This window comes from Lonchura striata, chromosome 1A (genome assembly GCF_050655825.1).
Source record: "Lonchura striata isolate lonStrDom1 chromosome 1A, ASM5065582v1, whole genome shotgun sequence".
Taxonomy (NCBI): Eukaryota; Metazoa; Chordata; class Aves; order Passeriformes; family Estrildidae; genus Lonchura; species Lonchura striata.
The window spans coordinates 21,440,166-21,459,458 of NC_140741.1; the positions used below are offsets into that span (position 1 = coordinate 21,440,166).

Sequence of the window (19,293 nt, forward strand, 5' to 3'; positions counted from 1 at the left end):
CTGTCAGAAGATACTGTCAGGAAATTCCTTGATAGGAAAATTATTTTCTATCACCTCTTCATCATTTAGTGGTTTAGAGCTCTGGAGTTTTTGTGAGCTTCTTGTAAAGAACTAATTAAGCTGCAGGAGTGGACAGCAGGACTTGTGGCACAGCAGGGACATGTCTCACAGCCCTGGATAACAAATGGAGAGACCTATCCCTGCCGCTGTGCCAAGCTCCCTGATGTCAGCCCTGGGCCCTGTTTTGTGGCAGGAGCAGGCTGACAGTGGGCTGCTCCCAGCCTGTGATGATGGAGGACAGAAGGCTGCAAGACATTGATGAGAAAGGCTGTGAGGACTCTGATCCCTGGAGGCAAAGGACCAGAGGTATGGGGATCTTGTTGGGAGGGAAAACCTGCTAAGGCCCAGCTGGGCTAGAGGATTGCAGATTTTGTTCAGCTGAATAACTTAGAATTTCAAATATGACCTGCAGTCTACTGTAATGCAATTTCAACCTTTAAATCTTACACATTGTTTTTGCTTTCATAAATATTACAGTCCATTCCTCTCTACCCCCCCCCCCCAACCACTTTATGTCAACAAAAATTCCTGATCCCAGCTCTTAGGCATGTGTGCAATAGTGAGGTTGTTTCCAGAGCTGCTGGGTCCTTGTTGGCTTTGGTACTTGAGTGCCTCTGGATACCAGGCTGTTTCTCTTCCTGTGCCCATGCATTGACTTTGAAGTCTAACTTTGCGTGCCTAGGCTTTGAAAAGGCTTTGAAACTTTGGTAAAAATGAAGACCAACACACTGTCACGAGTGGTCTCCCACTGCTGGTGAAAACTCCATGCAGCCAACTGCCTAAATCTCATCAGCTGCTTAAAGAGAAAGTTTGAATTAATGGCTCTGAATGTGGTGGGGTTTCCTTCTGTCCCAGATATAAACACACTGTCCTAGGCAGAGTTAACTAGTTATTTTTAGCTATAACAAAAGTGCATCTGAAAAGCCTGTTCTGTTGCACTTGGAAAATACCAGATGACTCCAAGTGCCAAATATGCTGGGGGAAAAAGCATTCCTGGAGCAGGCTTGCCCTGGACAGGCTGCATGAACTTTCCAAGGCTTCCGCTCCCCTTTTTCCCACACGTTCACAGGCACGCTCACACGCACACACAGGGAGCAGTGTGGAACTGCACAGGCTGCTGCTGAGCCCTGCTCAGTGTATTTCTTCTCAAGAACAAATTCAAAGTGTGTTCAGTTTGTTCATTCACCTAACTGAATTGAAGCTTCTTTGCCAAGCAGTGTTACTGCTTTGTTCGGTTATAAGCAAGTTTTCTTTAAAGGGTAAAACGCCATTAATAGAGTCCTTGTTTTTCTGGTTTTTGAAAAATCTATGACTATGTAGTTTTCATAAATGGGTGAATAGATGATCTGACCATGGCCTTTCCTTAAGTTACCGAACCTTATCACTAACACAAGAAAGGTCGTCTGTGGGAGGGTACGGACAGCTCTCAAATGACTTTGGAATAAAGACAGGAAATAGACCAGAGTAGAGAAAACGAGTTCTGTGGCACCAAAATGCCCTTTGCCCCAGCAGGACACAGCGGGGGACTGTTTGGCACAGCCGACGCTGCAGCGTGGAGGACGTGGCCCAGCACTGATGCCGCGGAGCAGCGTGGATGCGGTGCAGCAGCATCGATACCGGATCAGCATGCACGCTGTGGATGCTGTGGAGCAGCGCGGGTGCCGCGAAGCCGGGATGCTGCCGCTGGCCAGGTGAGCACGGTCCAGAGGGGAGCTGCGGAGGGGGCTGCCCGCGGGGGTCGGGGGAAGCGCCGGCCCCGGGCGGCAGGACAGCCCTGCTCCCGTCTCCCGAGAGAGCGGGGACAGCGGCGGCCGGACCGCCGCAGCGGGACCGCGCTCCCCGCCCCGCAGCGCTCCCCGCCCCGCAGCGCTCCCCGCCCGCGGCTTGGCGCGGCTGCCGCCGTGCCGGGGCGCGTCCGCTCCGCGCTGTGCGGGCAGGGCAGAGCGCCCCGCGGGCAGAGCGCACCGCGCCGACGGGCCGAGGAGGTGGCGGCGGTGTGACAGCGCGGCAAGGAGCATGCGTGCGGGAGGGGGCGCGGGGGGGGAGGAGGAGGAGGAGGAAGAGGAGGAGAAGGGATGGCGCGGGGAGGCGGCCGCTGTTTATTTGCAGCCGGGCGGGCTGCGCCTCTGCAGAGCGCGAGTGGCCGGCGGCGGTCCCGCTGCCCGCCCCGCAGCATGCGGGCGCCGCTGCCTCCCCGCGCCGCGGCGGCGGCGGAGCCGGGGCAGCGCCCCGCGCCATGGTGACGGGCTCGGCGCGGGGCTCCCGCAGCCGGGACCGAGCCGCGCCGGCCCCCTGCCCGTCGGCGGGCGGGCGGCGCGGCGGGGCGGCGGCGGCGGCGGTGCTGGCGGGGCTGTGCGCCCTCTGCTACCACAACTCCCTGCGGGGCGAGTTCGTGCACGACGACGTCTGGGCCATCGTGAACAACCCCGACGTGCGGGCGGCCGCCCCCGTGTCCGCCGCCTTCGCCAACGACTTCTGGGGCAAGCGCATGGCCGAGAACACCAGCCACAAGTCCTACCGGCCCCTCTGCGTCCTCACCTTCAAGTGAGTGTCGGCACGGCGGGGGCTCCCCCTCCGCACGGACCCTCTCCCGGCTCCGTGTCCGGGCGGGGGTCAGGGGGAGCCTCCCGGTCCCTCGGCTTCGTGATTCAGCATTCCTGCCCTGCGGGACGGGGGCTCAGCCGCCGGCGCCGTCCCGCCGCCCGGCCTGGGGCAAGTTTGCTGGGGGAGGGAAGCGATGATGCGAAGCTCCGGAGGAGTCCGCCGCTCTCCCGGCAAAGTGCCTCGCGTTCCCGGCCGTCTGGGAGCAGGTGGCGCCTCTTCCCCGGGCTGCGGGAGGGATGAAAGGGAAAACGGAGCGTTTCAGAAAGCGCTTTTGGCTGGGGAAGGTGCTCACATGAATTCCTCGTGAGTTCTTCCTGTGCTTTATCTCGAGTACCTTTTCTCCGCAGTTGAGTGATCGTGCCAGAAACTTCCCGCGTTGTGTTTTGAAACAGACCCGTAGTTACCGCTCCCTTTGTTCGCAGCACTAAGTGGAGGGGTCAGCCCCGCGGGTATCGCGCCGTTCGTGCATCCCTCCCTTCTCAGTCACGGAGTTGCAGCCTCGCTGCTTCAGATGTTCCTTCCCCGTGTACCGGGCAAAGTTGTTGAGGAGGAGTTTCCGTTTTACAGGAATAAAGGGAAGTTGAGTAGCAGTAAAGTGACAGCTACCTTTGCTAATCCTAGAAAGAAAACCTTCTCTGGCCTCTCTCTCCCAGAAAAGAATGTATGACAAATCAGCTCAGTTACAATGCATACAGTTTGTCATCCTCTCCATTAGCTTGTTCTCTGTTTAATTTATTCTGATGGAACATTAACGATGATGAATACTTAGCTCATTTTAGCATTTAGAAATGATACATGTGTTTGCAGAGAGCTGTGCTGAAGAGCTGGTGGTGTGGCTGAAAGCTGTCTTAATGCTCGGTGATCGGTAGATGCTCATTACAAACTACGGCAGGCATTGGGAATAAGGGGTATGGACATTGACGAGTCTGTCAGGGGGTTGTGTTACCGGTTCCTGGTTCACTCTGCTGATTGAGTAACTCATTAGCACACCGGATATATAAATAGAATTTCATGAATATGTGGAAATTGAGTGTTTCTGTGAAGTAGGAGCAGTTTTGGGAAATGGAACATCCCTTCGGCATTCCCGCAGAGCACTAGCTGCTGTTTGATTGTAAAGGTGGACTTGGAGCCAAGAGCTATCAGTATTGGCTGTCTGGGCACAGGCTGGTGTGCTCCTCATAGAGGAAAGCTGAGTAGCACAGACGTTTGTAAACTGGATTTTTTAGAGCAGGTTTGGTACCTTCTCCTTGAAGGGCGTCTCAGCACATTTCTGTAAAGAGCGAGGTGGGAGTAGGTAGTTGCAGGCAGAGCTGGCTTTGTGCACACAGAGTGCCTTCTCCATCGTGTGTCCAACTAAATTCTTGTAGTGTGGGGATCCATGTAATTAATCCACTCCTCCAGCAATACACCTGGGGGTAATTGGAGGGAAGAGTGAACGTGTGTGTATCACCACTGACTGACTTCATTGCATGCAATATTAGCGCTGGAGTGCTGGACTTGGCCCCCGAGATCAGGTTGCAGGATTGAGATTGTGATGCTAATGAGCAAAAAGGAACTTAAACTTTAATACCAAAATGAAAACAAAATGTTCTAGTTCCCATTTGTATGTATTTGAACTGGTTTTGCCTTTGCTACTTAAAGGGGGCATGTGTCAAAAAAGGATGAAGTGCTGTCTCTGCCTAGTCTTTTCTGGAAGGGAAGTGACACTAATTTTGTGAACAAGATTTAATCCTTTATGCTTATAATAACCATAAAGCCAAGACATTGGGTCAAAGGCAGAGTCATTTGTTCACCACTTGGCATTGCATTTGGAATAGGGAAGGAATCATTTATCTTCCCTGGCTGCAGAGGGAGATTATATCCACTGTGTCCCAATTATCCTTCCAGCCTTCCAGTTTCCACATTCTTCCCATTTCATTTCTACCAGTAGGATGTCAGAGGAAGATATTGAGAACTGGGTGGAGTGAATCCTTAGTGAAACCCAGTGCTTCCAAGGAAGCCTTGGGCAGCTTTTGCCAAGCGGCGCTGAACCTCTGAACCTGTGGCTGAGCTGTGCTCCGACTGCCTGAGGCATCCGCCCCTGCCTTGCCCAGCAGGAGGTTGCTGCTTGCGCTCTGTCTTCCTGCAGAAGAAAAAAAAGCTGATTCTTGTAAAAAGATTTACCCTGATTCTTGTAAAAAGTTCAGCAGAAACTGATAGGTAACAGAATGGAAATGAACGATGCTAATACTTTTGTTAGAATTTACTCCACTCACTTAAGATACTCCAGAAAATTGTATGATGTGTGCAGGAAGGAGGGAAGAGAGGACCAAAGTATTCTGGTATCTTTATTGTTTGTAAATGTACTTGTTTTATTTATCTTGTTGTGCTAATTTGGTCAAATCCGAGGCATTTCAATAGCAGCATGCATCTTTGTATCAGCCTAGTGGCTCTACTCGCACGAAACTTTCATCTGAATAGGCTTGTTTCGCATCTTGCTGTATAAAGATTAAAGAATCTGGGAGAGCTCCAAACTGCCTGTACAGAACAGATGTGAAGGGTGGGCTGAAATTTACATCTACAGATTCATCAATCTACTGAAACTTTGTCTCAGTCTCTTTTCTGCCTTTTGTGGCTGTGAAAGGAAGAGGCAGGACTCAAAATGCCCTGTGGACTTCTCATTAGGCTGAGCATATCCTACATATAAGATACATATTCCTGAAATGATCTCAATTAAAAAAATTTATCACTCATCTGTCAGAAAAATCTGAAGCAGACATTGCTGAAATTGTGTAACAGTAGTTCAGTGTCCCTGATGAATTGGAAATCATAAGTGACAGTCCTCATTCCCATACACTAATGCTCTGGAGCCAAACAGTGGAAAGAGCTCAAGTATTTGACATTATTCACACTGGATCTGACAGTATGAATGATCAGAGGAAAAAAACAGTGGCCCACTGGAACCATTAAGCAAAACTTAAAATATTCTCAGAATTGCTGCACTGTTTTCTGTGGGTTAACATCAGAAGGGGAAAAAAGCCTTCAAATGGACTGTTGAATTAAATAATGTTTCTTTGTGCCTTTGACCTTCTCTTACCTTTTCTCTTGACTTCTGTAAAGTAAAGGAATGTTGAATGAGTTGGTTCAGAAAGATTGCTATTACACATGGGCAATTGTCAGGTGACAGGTATGCACAACTGCACAGGAGTTGAGATGGTAGGCAGTGGTTATTCTTAGGCCCTCAGAAAAACTTACTTCATGCTCTCTCCTCCAGCTGCTGTCACTTAGATGTATTTACCTATTTACCTGCAGGTGTTTTCTAAGAAGTATTTCAATATACTTCTTTCTAAAGAAGGCAACGTTTTGGACTCAGAAGATACTATTTTTTGGTGTCTTCCCTATAAAATGTTGAGATGAAAGGTAGAGAAAAAGAGAACTGACAGTTCTATAATTCAGTCAGGATTTTATATTTAAACTGAGTGCTTTCTGTCTTACACCTTGCCTCCACTAACAGAAGTTCAGTGAATCATTTATTCCCTCAGTAGAACTTCAGTTATTCCTTGTTTCCAGTGGTTTTGCAGAAATGTTTCTGAGCTGGTGAAGCAGAAGGTGCAATCCTCAATGCTGTCTCCCTTCCTCTTTCTCTTTCTGGCTGCCAAATCCCCATTTAGATAGATTCTCCAACCCATGAACAAACAGGTGATGAAGATTAGGTGTAGTCAGCAGTACAGTGAAGGTACACAGTGATAGAAAATGGTGAGAATGAAGCCTTTCAAATCCCCTGCATGCCAAGATTTAAAGATTTAAAGACATTTAATCAGATATGAGCCTCCTGGTTTGCAGGTGGCTGAGAAGTGAAGGCCCCGTGTGCTCAGCCTCATTGGTGGTGCCAAGGCAGGTGCTGGTGAGCAATCTCTCAAGGAACAGCTCACCAGGGACAGAAGAAAAAAGTGGTGACAAGTCTAGGGCACATGGCTGTGACAAAGACTTGGGAGAATGGCATGGCAGGGCAGCACAGCAGATGCCTGGTCTTCCTCAAAGGTGGTGGGAGTGACTGTTCTCTGGGAATGTGCTTGGTTCTGTGGGAAGGGTCTCAGAGTGTCCACTCCATCTGCTGCTGGTGGCCCAGGAGAAGAGGAGCTGGAGGGGGAGAAAGCTGCAAAAGGGAATTTGAAAAGATAAGAAAAGACACAATTTGTGCAGAGAGCCATCCTACTGGTACTCTAGCTGGACAAAAAAATGGGACAAAAGATAAATTAAAATGTCTGGGCTGTGCTCAGGTGCTGACTGCAGAATGGTTAACCTTCCTGATCTGCCCACCAAGGCTGCTAGCCAGTGATGGCATGGGTGTGTACCTGCCTGGGAAGTAAATAGGGCCCTTCAGCAGCGTCTCAGTATTCTGGTTGGCATTGAGAGCCTCATGTGAGGCTCCAGTGGCTTTGGATCAAAGTCTTAAGTGAATATGAGCTTGGGTTTGATGTAAATACATAGCCAAAGAGAGAACTGTTTCTATAACTCACTGTCAGCCTTCTGATCTATCAGGTTGTTTACAGCTGATTCTTCTGTTTTTTCAGCTGTATCAGTGGCATAAGTTTCAAGGACAGGGAGCTTAAGAGAACCAAAACAACCTAGGGAAGGATAAAAGACCTTAGATTTTCTTTGTTATTGATTTAATGTTATATTACAGCTTGACAGCGCAGGGTAATATAGTGGAGCTATAATGTGTCAGGTTAAATACACAGTGCACAAGTATTTTCTTCACTCTGAACATCAGAATGTTTAAGATTGTGTCAGAATTTCTCTTGTACAGCTTAGTCTACTATTTCTACTCATGCTGTGGCAGTCACTCTCCACACTGCTACTGTGATACCTGCCATGAAATTGATGTATGTCTGGTGTAGCCACACTGGATGAGGTGGACTTGGTGAAGAAAAGCAGATGCTTTTGTAAGACTGATTTTATTATAGCTGGAATATACAGACATGTCTCTAAGCACATAATCTTTTCTTTTGACCCAGAGCAGAGTGCCTTGCTGTGGTTTTAGGTGTCTTCTGAAGCTTGGTACCTCAGAGTTGAGGTTTTTTCCCCCAATTTCAGGTGCACAAGGTCTCCCTCACAAATGTAATTTCTGTAACAGGTGTCTGATGTTTATGGTGGTAAGTTTGGGCTGTGTTTCTCTGGGGTTGGTTGCACTCCCTGGAAGGACAGGACTCCTGTAGAGGATGAGGGGAAGCTTGCTGCCCAGGGGTGGGGGTACAGACCTGGCTGGAGTCCATGCTATCGTGCTGCTTGTAGCCAAGCCCAGAGGTGAGGTTTTGTACAGCAGGAGAGGTGGGTACAAAGCATGTAGGAGTCTACCATTGCATTTTCTAAGCCCTGAATAAAATTTGCCTGTCTCTTGAATTTAAAGCCCTTTGTGAGCGAAAGAGTTCTCTAATTATCCTGAACGATTTGGCTGAGGTGAATGCAGTTGCACTTATCTTTGCTGCTTGCTTCAGTGGTGTCTTGTCTCTATTTAACACCTACCAATTCCTGGAGATTTTCTCTTATCAGGCATTCTGTTCCTCTTGCACCAGTGTCACCGTTCATTTTCTTTGGCCATCTTTTACCTAAAAGTCTCAGCTTTCGAACAGCCTTACTCACGGGAACATCCTTGTCAATACTCTTTAGAGTCCATGAAAATAAAGTACTCTGCCTGCTGCTGGTTAGCTAAAGGCATTTCTCTGCATTTTCTCACTGTGTTTCTGACTGCTTTCCTGGGCTTTCTCTTTATTGTCTCACAAACTTAAAGAAAGAAAGGGAAAAGAGAAAAAGCTGTTCTCTTTTTGCTCACTATACCTTTTTTTCCCTTTTTTCTTTGCTTCTTTGTAAGTTAGAATGGCATTTCCTTCATGGTCTTCAGCTTATTTCAAACTTACTTCATATTTGGTGAAGAACTGTTACATCCAGTTTGAAGTATTTTCTTTAGGACTAATAACTTTATACGAGATTTGGTTACTATTGCTTTCTCTTCTTGATGAGTGACTGTCCTAGCTTGGTTTTTGATCATGTCTCATCCCTTTCTCTCTCCACACTGACAGATGGCTGCTGAAGAGTTTAATGAGATGTTCATTTCCTCAGTTCTTGCTGAGGTGCTACATAAGAATATTTTTTAAGACAAACTGCATTTTCTTCACTATCTAGATAAAATGACACCTGGTTTGTAATTTTGTTGCTTGCCATCATCTGGATTTTTTTCTTCTCTAGTTTTCCAAGGCCACTAGTGGAGGCACACCTAAAGCTGTGTGAATGGTGCTCTTGTTATTCATTAACACAGGAATGATCATCAAACCACACTTGCTGTGGTTTTACCAGAAAATTCTGCCCTGGCCCATCTGCCATCTTCAAGGTGCTGCTTTTTCCTAATTTAATTGTGATTTGGTTCTTTTTCCCCATCCCTGCTGGAAAGCAATAACCTGCTCTGAATGCCTGCACTTAACCAGTGCTCTTGTAAGTGATGACTTCTGTGCTCTGAGGCAATTGCTGCAGCTTGGGGATAGATACAGCCTCTGTCTTGTCACCCTTCGCAGATACAGCAAATCAAGGATCAAACCATTTAAGCCTTATTGTCCATTTAATTCTTAGGCGTTGTACTGTACTGGGGAAAGATTAGTAGCACAAATCAGCACGAAGTGCTCTTGCACTTTGTGGTGGAAACTGGCCATTGCAGGAGCACCACTGCAAAGGGGCTTGTTTTCTGTTTACTGCTACAGATTTTTCATTAATCTTTGAGCTGTTTCCACATGCAGCCTTAATTGCCATTAGTACCACTGATGCAGTTGCACCTCTTTTGGAGTGCAAATGCTCTTTTTCCTGGCACAAAGTACGTGCATCTGTGGAGTTTATAAGGAGATTCCACCATGCACTGAAAGTGGCTATTACTTTGCATAAAGTTTGCCATATTTAACACACAATTTGAACAGGAAAAGGTCATCACAGGAAACTTAATCCATCCTTATTTATTAAACTAATTTATATAAATCTGCATGTGAGCCTTCCTTATAAAAACTGTGGGTGTTTTATGAGGTATGGGGTGCTTTGAGATTTTCCATTAAGTGTTACTTGCTGTAACAAATTACCATTATTATCCTGTGTATTTCTATTTCATAACATGTTGTGTTTCATTGTTAGTCTTTTGAAAATAATAAAACAGGTTAAACTAAACAAGAGCTGCCCAGGGATAATAACAAAGTCTATAAAAAGATAAACTTTCCAATTATGGTTTACAATGTTCTTAAATCATAACAGGCCTTTAAAAAGGTTGAATGAGTCTTCACGTGTGAAAGTGGATGAAAAGCACTCTATTAGAGCTGGGATGGGGGTGCTGGTGATTATATACCATAACTAGGTATATATGGAATTTGTCTGTGAGCCTGTGCTCTTGTAGCATAGACCCCTCTGGTTCTGAGTCTGTGAGGATGAAGCCACAGAGTCCCACTCCATTTCCAGGTTCACTCTGTGGGGAATTGCTTACCCAGAATTGATGTGTCCTTGATAACTTCTCTGGAGGATGTCTGAGGGTACTGATGGAGTTTCCTTTTGAGAGATAGAATGATTTGCTTTCTTCTGGAGGGCTGTTGTACAGCCTCTACTCAGTGAACCTTCCACAGAAGGTCGCTGCCTGTGGAAGTCTCTCTTTCTGGGAGTGAATATGTGTAATTTCTTTTCCAAGAGTGGATGGTGGAAGAATGGTAGAAAAACTTCTGCACATGGCAAAGCAAGCTATACTATTCCACTGTGCCTGGAAAACATCCATCAGCCATAACAAAATCTTATTTTGGTGTACCTTCTGCATGGGTGTGTATTTTGGGCAATGCTCTGCCTTGGGTGTGACATGCTGAGCCTCACCTGGGCAATAAAACAGTGTTGAGTCTTGGCTTGAATACCTGTTTCAGTGCAGCCTGTCTGCCCTGGTGGGACATGTGATCAGTGCTGAGATTTCTGTAATCAGTTTTTTGTTTTGGTGGTGGCTGGGATGCCGCTGGTCAGCTCTATTAGACCTGTCGATGTCACCTAGTATTGAGAGACTGCACTTTGGTGTATGTGCTCTTCTTCTCCTTTCCCTGGGTCCTCTGGGGGCCTTTCCATTTGAACTGCCATTTGCCATCATGAAGGAGCTTTAGCAGAATCTTTGCTTCCAGGGACTCTTCCAGCAGAGATGTTAAAGCTGTAAAAACTCTTCTCCAAGTGTTTTGTGGGTAGCTCCTCCGAGGATCTACCTCCATGACCAAGGGTCTCTATTCCTAGCAGTGTTACCACTTTCTGTGTTCAGCCCCAAATCTTTAGGATGCTGTTTGCAAACACGTCTCTGTTTTGAGGAGCAGCCTGTTCATACAGCCCAAAACATCTCCTCTCTTCGCTGTGTGCTCTGCCAAGGCCACAAGATGTATCCTACAAGCTGTGCTTTAGCTCAGGCAGAGGTGATGATCTTCATGCAGAAATGGCTACATGATACAATTTTCCCCATTCGTGGGGCAGGGTAAGTATGGAAACACAAGGACAGCACCACCCTCACCTCTCTTCAGTGTAGTACAGTTTTTGCTTGCCAGAACTTCTGTTTATGAACATTATGTTGGAGAAAGACCACTTGTTCCTTAATTTTGAGATTCATATCTCTGTTGTACTTCCTCTGTTTGCTGAACAGTCTGCTGTGTATAATTGCTGCATGCTGCTGCCAGTAAACAAGACTGACTCTCTCTGTTAGGGTATTAAAGATTAAGAGGAGAGAAGTAATTTTTTATTTACTCATCCCCTTCTTGGCTCCCTTGGCCAGAAGTTCCTGCACAGCTCCCCTGCAGTGGAGCAAATTTGGCATTCCATAGTAGGCTGCCTTTTTTCCCCCATGGCTGTGTGAGCTGGGCAGCTTTGCAGAGTTTTTGTGACTTGGATTAGAGCTGTTTGAAGACCCAGATTTGCTCACCCATTTGACATACAATAAATTTAACCACAGCTAACATTTCAACATCGTTCTGCTGGGATTGTTTCAGGATGAAGGAATGTTTCCTTCATTGCCATGTGGCCTAATTTCTTATAACAAAGAGCTTGAGCAGCAAAAAGCACTAGTGTGAATATAGTACCTGCACACGCTCACATTTAGTGTTCATGGACCACCAAAGATGGTATTTAAAACATACTTGCAGTCTGATTTTGCTGTTTAGTGGAAGAGTTACCTCAGTAGCGTGGCATTATGTTTGTATTTTGTTCTGCTGTTTTTTATTTGTATAAAGAACACACGGGGGAATAGCCAAGCTGTGTGGCTGATGCTTTTACAGAGCTGTTCTCAATAATTTACATCAGGTAACTCACAGCTTACAAGCCTCATTGACTTAATGTTCACCCTAAGAAGGGGTGTGAAGGACTCGCCCCACCTTTGGGATAGGGGACCTGATGGGGGTAGGAGGATCCATTGCCTATAAAGTTCTGCCTCTTCTGCCAGTAGACCTGTTTTGCAGGATGGGAAGTGATCAGACATGATCCATGGAGACTGATGATAGATTTTTCAATAGTATTGTCAGATGTCAAGGGTTTAGTGATTGGTTCTCACAATTTGGCCAACTAAATGAGAATGTGACCCCTTTTGGTGCTTGAGTTCATATCACCTGATATCCTGAGCACTTGTCCTCACCTGCCTGCATCTGCTTTCTCCAGAAATCAGGTTTCAGATCATACTTTGGCATTTAAGCGGGAGCAGTGAACTGTGCTCCAGCTGATTTACAGCCAGAAACGATTCGTTTGTATAATGAATGTCTCCTGCAGAGGGTCCCTGTCACTGTGCACATCTGCAGGTGTCTTGGAGTGAACTGTGGCTCCTTTAGGGGCAGGGTGGCCCCGTGCTGCCCCTCGCTCCCCTCAGCCCTGTGCTGAAAACAAAATTCTGGCCTGGGGGCTCCCTCTGCTGCAGTGTATTTGCAGCTGAAGCTCTGGCTGGGTGTCTGTTACTGCCATTTGTTGTGGTTTGTCATTCAGTGCTGGTAGAAATAAGGGAAAGTGATGGATGTTGCTGCCCTGAAGTGGCTTGCAGGAGGAATGGGATAAAAAAAGAAAAACCTCCAAACTCTTTGTGTATTCTTGAATTACACAGACTGATGTCTTGTCAAAATGTAACTGCATCAACCCATACTTCAAAGGGAAAGGTCAAGTCATGCCAAAATCTCACTTTTTCACAAACTCTCTGGGTTTCATCTGTTGCTTCCACAAACACTCCAGTAGGAGCACAGCAGGAATGCACAAGTAAGAGTCTTGGTCTGGTAAAATTGGATTGGCCTGGAAAATTCATCCCAGGACAGCTAGCACTTCATTGCTTATGAATAAGAAATGTAGAGAGTTATTTATAAAAAAAAAAAAAAAAGTTGTCTGGCTCTCACAGACCTCTTCACACCTCCTCTGTCTCACAAAAACACCTAAGGTGTTTTTTATAGTAGCAGCAGCTGAGTGGCCTTGCTGTCGCATCATGCTCGTCATGGGAGACCTGGAGTCTCTTAGTAACAACAGGAAAGATTATTGACCCTATAGCATAGTTACAACTGCATGTAAAATGTTTAGATTGAGTCTTCTTTTCACTGGTTATCTTGTCATTTGTTGAAAAAAAATATCCTTCAACATTATTTAGATGTTTTTCCAGGTTCCTTGTTTGTATATTGAGTCTTGCCTGGATAGGCACCGTGTGTATGTGTGTATATTTGTACAGATACATATATGTATTTATCCAAATGTACAGATGCTGTTAATACTTAAGATAATTATCTTCAACTGTAGGTGAGGCAAGGCTTGTCAGCAGCTGTTAAGAAAGCTGGCTGTCAAAAACAGTGACCAGAAGAATGTGTTAATACATGCTGTCAAACAAATGTCATAACAGCTTGTTACATTTTATTTTTTTTTATGATTGACACAAATAGTGAACCCTAATTTCTCACTGAGTCTAGGGTGATGTTAGCTGACTTAGCTTTGCCATCAATGTCCTTGTAAAAATGATGCAAACTATTAGACAAGCTTCTTTATGCCAATAAATCATTTAAATAAAGGCTTAACCTTCAGTGTGTGACACTGTTTTGAAAGTTAAATGGGAATAAAGACCTCTGTTATGCTAAGCAGATGCTCCAGCACCTTACCAAGTCCTTGTCTTGGTTGTTCCTGGGGAAAAGAATCTATTCTAGAGCAGAAAATAACTACCCATATTGTAAAGCTGCCATGTGGCCAGCAGAACCACAGAAGGTGCCAACAGGGATATAGGACAAGTGCCATGATGTTGACCAGGGTGATTTGCTGCTCAGGCCTGCTGAGAGAGCACAGGACTCTCCTATCTCTGTCAAAAAGGTTGCCAAACACAACCACATAATATAAAAGTTGGGGGAATGGTTTCTCTTTAATCAAACAAACCAGATGTTTAGAGCGATTTGCAGTAATTAGTTTAATAGCACTAACATTAGATGACTGCAAATGGGACAAAAGGCATAATTTAGAGTATTTGAAAGATGTCTTGCTATTAGAAGATCTCTCAAATCTAGCAGTGGTTTTGTTTTGTTTCCTTACAGGTTAAACATATTGCTGGCTGGCATGAACCCCTTCTATTTCCACGCAGTGAATGTAATTTTACACTGTCTAGTGACTCTTGTGCTGATGTACACTTGTGACAAAGCTGTGTTCAAGGACTGTCGACTTGCTTTTGTCACGGCGCTCTTCTTTGCTGTGCATCCCATTCACACCGAGGCTGTAAGTATGTGCCACCAAAACTTGAAGTAAATCAATTCTTCAAAATTTTAGTATTTTTTAAGGAAACCTCTGAGTCATACAGAATGTTGTACTTGTGATTTTTTTTTTTTTTTTTTTTTTTTTTTTTTTTTTTTTTTTTTGCTGTGTGGGAGCAAAGGTGAGAACGTGCTTTATTTAAAATAATTTGTCAGAGTCATTAAGAAAAAAGTGTATTCATACTTGCAGTCTTTGTGCTCTGGAACTGAATTCTAAATGATGGTCTTAATCAGCCATGCTGGGAATAGACAGTCAGGAGTTTTCTGAAACCAAAGACCTCAGTGAGGCCATGCTCTCCTGCTGGGATATTGTTGCATGCCTTCAGTCATTTCCTATGGGCATCAGTTTTAGGGAGGAAAAGTGAAGGTAGCATTACTGTGTATTCAGGAGGAGCCCTCCCAGAGGTGATGTGACCCATGGATTAATTTATATTTATTTCAATTAAAAGCTAGGAGAATCATCTTAAAAAAAAAAAGTTGTTCATGAACACCAGCATAAGTTTACAGAACAGCAGCTCATATTGGAAATCTTTCTGTTCATTATAAGGAAACATTTAGAGACATAATCATTCCAAAACTGCAGTCTGTTAGCACTAGGTCTCGGAGAAGGAATGGTAATGTCCTGCTCTCCACACTGTAAAAAAGAAATGCTCTCATTAGCTGAGATACCACTGACATCACACTGCTCTCATTCCAAGCCTTTGTAAATGGGGGAGGGAAACAGCTCCTGTGGCTGAGAACTTCTGAGGAGAGATTACCTTAATAACAAAAAGCCACAAGCTTTGGAGTTACTCCCTGTGCTGTGTTGTGTGAACTAATCAGCTAGGCTCCTTTTGATAATACAGCTTTACATTTTAAGGGAGGTTTTAGATGAGGCACTCTTGGAATTTATTTTTTGTCTGGGTTAGAACTTTAAAAGGTTAAAGTAAATGCCATAGCTCTGAATATAACTTAATTATGTAATCTCAAAAGGGGCAAAATTTCAAAGGGCCTTTTATTTGCTTTATGGGTGATTTTTACGTCCTTATGAAATAGGATATTGAAATAACTGTAAAAATGAGTGTTTATCTGTTCTTCTTCAGTATTCTCTTTTTTACATAAAGATTTTGTTCATTAATCTGTAGAAAAAAACCTCCCGCAAACTCAGGTTGTTCAGGAGGAATAAATTCTATAAATTCTATCCCTTTCTGGTGATAAAGTTCACTCAAATGTTACTTATATAGTAAGTAATTTTCTTTAACAAATTTCAGTACTGTCAGTTGGATGCATTTCTCATCTAAGCCTTATTATGCAAAATTAAAACAAATTCTTAAATTTGGCATTTTCTATATAACTTAATTAATAATTTATTTAGTAAGGAATGACTTTACTGTTGGCTTCCTCCTTTATTTTGCCAAGCTAGAAATAGAGCAGACAAAACTGAGCATATCCTACACTGTCCAAATAACATTTTGGTATGCTGAGGAGGATAACACTGAAAGATCAAAAGCTTAAAATAGTAGCAGTGAGCATGGATTGTTGAGGCAGTCACTGAATGTTTTTACATTTTTAGATGTGTTTCTACACCTGTGTGTCTCCTTTCCTTTCAGGTAACAGGTATAGTAGGCAGAGCAGATGTCCTCGCCTGTCTACTCTTTCTGTTGGCTTTTCTCTCCTATAATAGGTACGTGGTAACATCGTGAGATTCTTTAGTCTGAGGAGGGGCCCAGAGGCAGCTGTCAGTGTTCCATGGTTGTTGGCAGAGGTGCTTCCCACAGCTCTGCTCTATGGAAGTGTCCTGGCCCCTGCTTGCAGCCATGGTGATGCTTATGAGAACAAAAAACCATTAAACCAGGAGACAACATTGACAATCCCTCTTCCTCTGGCATTACAGCTGGCCACACAGCAGAGGAGGGCTTGTAAAAATTGTAAAGAAATGTTTTCAATGGAAGGCAAATTATCTGTAGCGTGAAGAGCAGGCAGACACATGCTTGCCTTCAAATGCATGCTGTGACTGTGGGACTCTGGAACACCTGGTCTGAGGGAGTTAAGGAGTGTGTCTAGACCATTAGTCATCCTTTTCAGGTGAAAACTTGGCACTGCTTGCTGCTCTGTGTTCTAAAACTGTAACTGAACAAGTACAGATACAGAAATAGCTTACTTGGATGGGGTTTCTGCACCTTTTGCATTATTTATCGTTTGAAATAACATTGTTTGCATTCAGAAATAGCACCATGTCATCACAGCCACAGGGAAAAACTGCTGATACTCCTCTGGGGCTGTCTGCTACAAACCCACAATGCTATTTTCTTCAGAAGGTTTCAAAGGTGTGAAACGTAGTGACCCCACAGGAATCTGCCTGTTTGATTTCAGTTCTTTCCTGCCTTTCCCCTGTGACAGGGCCTTGCTGCCCAGTCTGTTAATGATTAGGACACATCTCTGACTTAGGGGAGTGTGGGTGGGATGGAGGAATTTTTGCTTGCCTATGCTTTTGGTCCCAGAAGGAGAATTAAGCATGTGTGTTCCACATGACAGAAAGCAGGTGTTTTCCTGCCTTCTCTGTACTTACTCTGCCTTCCTCTGACTGTTTCAAGTCTACTTTATTTTTCTGCTTGTCTTTGTTTCACCTCTTGTGCACCAAGACTTCGAGCAGCTCCCCAAATTTCCATGTTCCCTTCCTGTCCTGTGGCTAAGCCTTTTCTCATTTGAGATTGTTCATGTCTTGACATGTTCATGTCAGTCATCCTAAGGCATTAAGGAAAAGTGTCTCTGTGTGTCTGTAGTAAACATGAAAATAACAGAGAAGTTAAGATACTTTATGTCAATTCTGTTTTTCAGGAGTGTGGATCAGCTTTATGTTGGGGAACATTTCCCTCCCACCGCCTCCCCATTCTTTTTGCTGCTTAGTTTATTCCTTGGGACATGTGCAATGCTGGTGAAAGAAACTGGAGTCACTGTGTTTGGTGTGTGCTTGGTTTATGACTTCTTTTCCCTCTCCTACGGTGGACTCAAATTGTAAGTAACTTGTTATGCTCACGGTTTTCAGATCTTCTCACTTGTTAGTCTAAAATATGTATTATTATGGTATACATCACTGGGGGTAAATGGACTTGCCCTGCTGAATTAGATGGATGGTACACATTTGACAGATTTGGAGTGACCCACAGTTGCGTTCTTTGTTTTGTGGTGGTGGTTTGTTTTGTTTTGGGTTTTTTCTTTTTTAATTTTCTGTTACTCTCCTGCTGCCTGATTATTTTTGTTGGGTAAATTGACTAGATTTGAAGAACTGATCCCTAAAATGCTGCATTCACCATGGCAAGACTAACATTTATTTTTAGTTTTGGAGTTCTGACTGAAGCATCAAGTTTCTCTGCCTTAACTCCTTCCATACACAATATCTGCTTGATTATTCTGTCACAATGCCATGGGTTTAGAAATACTGTATGATGTTTAGTAGTAAAACCAGGTTTGATGTTTTTTCTGTCCTTTCAGAATGGAAAAAGAGGGAAAATACCAATCCAATTCTGGTTGGAATAATTAGTCACTGGAGAAAAATTAAATACTTTGTAGTTTGTACCACTCACCCACTTAGCGTCACAAATAACTGTGCTCTTTTCCATCTCCATTCAAAGTCAGAAGTCTTGCTTTATAAAATACTTTTATATTAACCATTATATATGTTTTTTTTCTGTTTCTTTCCCAAAACATCCCTAGTGCAGATCTGTGAGAGAGTTTTAAGAGCTCACTGCTCCTGAGAATGGGAGGTCTCACTCCTCATACCATTTCTTGTGTTTCCACTGGTGCTGCCCCACCAGCTCTGTAACCTGGCACACCCTACATGAATTTGTGTGTATCTGGGTTATAAAAAGAACACCGAATTTGTGTTTCTGCAGTGAATTAAATAAACAGAGCTGGCACAAGGCAGGAGCAGCAACCGCAGGGAGGAGAAGGGGGACTCTCAGGAGCATCCTGGCTTCCCTCCCTTTGTAGCCCTTGCCCTAGTGGGGACAGACCCCTTTTCAGACCTGGCCTCTGGCAGTACTAGCAATCAGCAGGCAGGTACAATGGATCGACAGGGGATTCCTCCTCTTTTCACTGGATAAGTAGTTCTTAATGGTGTGACTGGTGGGCAAGTAGCCAGGGAGATTTCTGGGGGTTGACAGCCAACTTGCTTGTTAACACTTGCATTTACACCCTGACAGGCATGTTTCAGGAGCTGCCTGGCTAAAGGGAACACAACTGTTAATTAACTGGGGGAAAATCTGTGCCTTCCTCCTCCCTCCTTTCCTCAGTCACCCCCCTCCCATAGGCCCACATTCCAGGGGGCCTCTTCAAGATATATTTTTTGTTTCAGTGGCGGCCAGTTGCCCAGATGTGGCACTATTTAGCTTGAAGGAATGAAGCTCTTTAGTTCAGATGTGCTGTATTTTTGTATCTCCTTTGGTTGCATTTATTGTGCATTTATTGTGCATTTATCTCTTTGTGATGCTCAAGATTTTACGACTGCATTTGACTTTAAGGGGCAGCAGAAAACAGCCTTCCATGTGCTGCTGAAAACTTACCTGCTCCTTCTTTCAACCTGTCCAGATTGGTTTTCTGTTTCAAAGTGCTGAAATGTCACTTGTTTTCTGGAGAAAAAAATCAGGAGTGACACCTCAGCGCTTCCCATCTTAACAGAAGTCCAGAGAACAGCTTGGTACAGGAGTGCTCATCTGCTGTTGCTGTCAAGTCTCTATCTAGGTCTAGTTAGGAACTAGTAAATACTGTCCTCTCAGCACACAAAGGCTTTTTTTGTAGATTAAAGCAACGCTGTCCGTTGTAGTTTGATACCGTGTCGTAGCGTTCAACCTTTTGAGACGTAAGAGTGCAAAGAATACCAGTCCTGACA

General features: G+C 44.6%; 1 protein-coding gene across 7 annotated transcripts in view; it reads left to right on the forward strand.

Moving 5' to 3' along the window:
- The first annotated feature begins 269 nt into the window (after positions 1-269).
- Positions 270-19,293, forward strand: part of TMTC1 (transmembrane O-mannosyltransferase targeting cadherins 1) — a 136,274-nt gene continuing 117,250 nt past the window's right edge. For 6 of the 7 annotated variants that reach the window (XM_031507960.3, XM_085569003.1, XM_085569004.1 and 3 more), the window contains exons 1-4: positions 2,282-2,604; positions 14,214-14,391; positions 16,016-16,089; positions 17,244-17,420. In XM_031507960.3, the coding sequence (XP_031363820.3) occupies positions 2,297-2,604; positions 14,214-14,391; positions 16,016-16,089; positions 17,244-17,420 (737 nt within the window). In that variant the 5' untranslated portion in view covers positions 2,282-2,296. Of the gene's footprint in view, positions 367-1,572; positions 1,752-2,281; positions 2,605-14,213; positions 14,392-16,015; positions 16,090-17,243; positions 17,421-19,293 lie in introns of those variants that run through there. The other variant, XM_085569002.1, reaches the window with a different exon arrangement.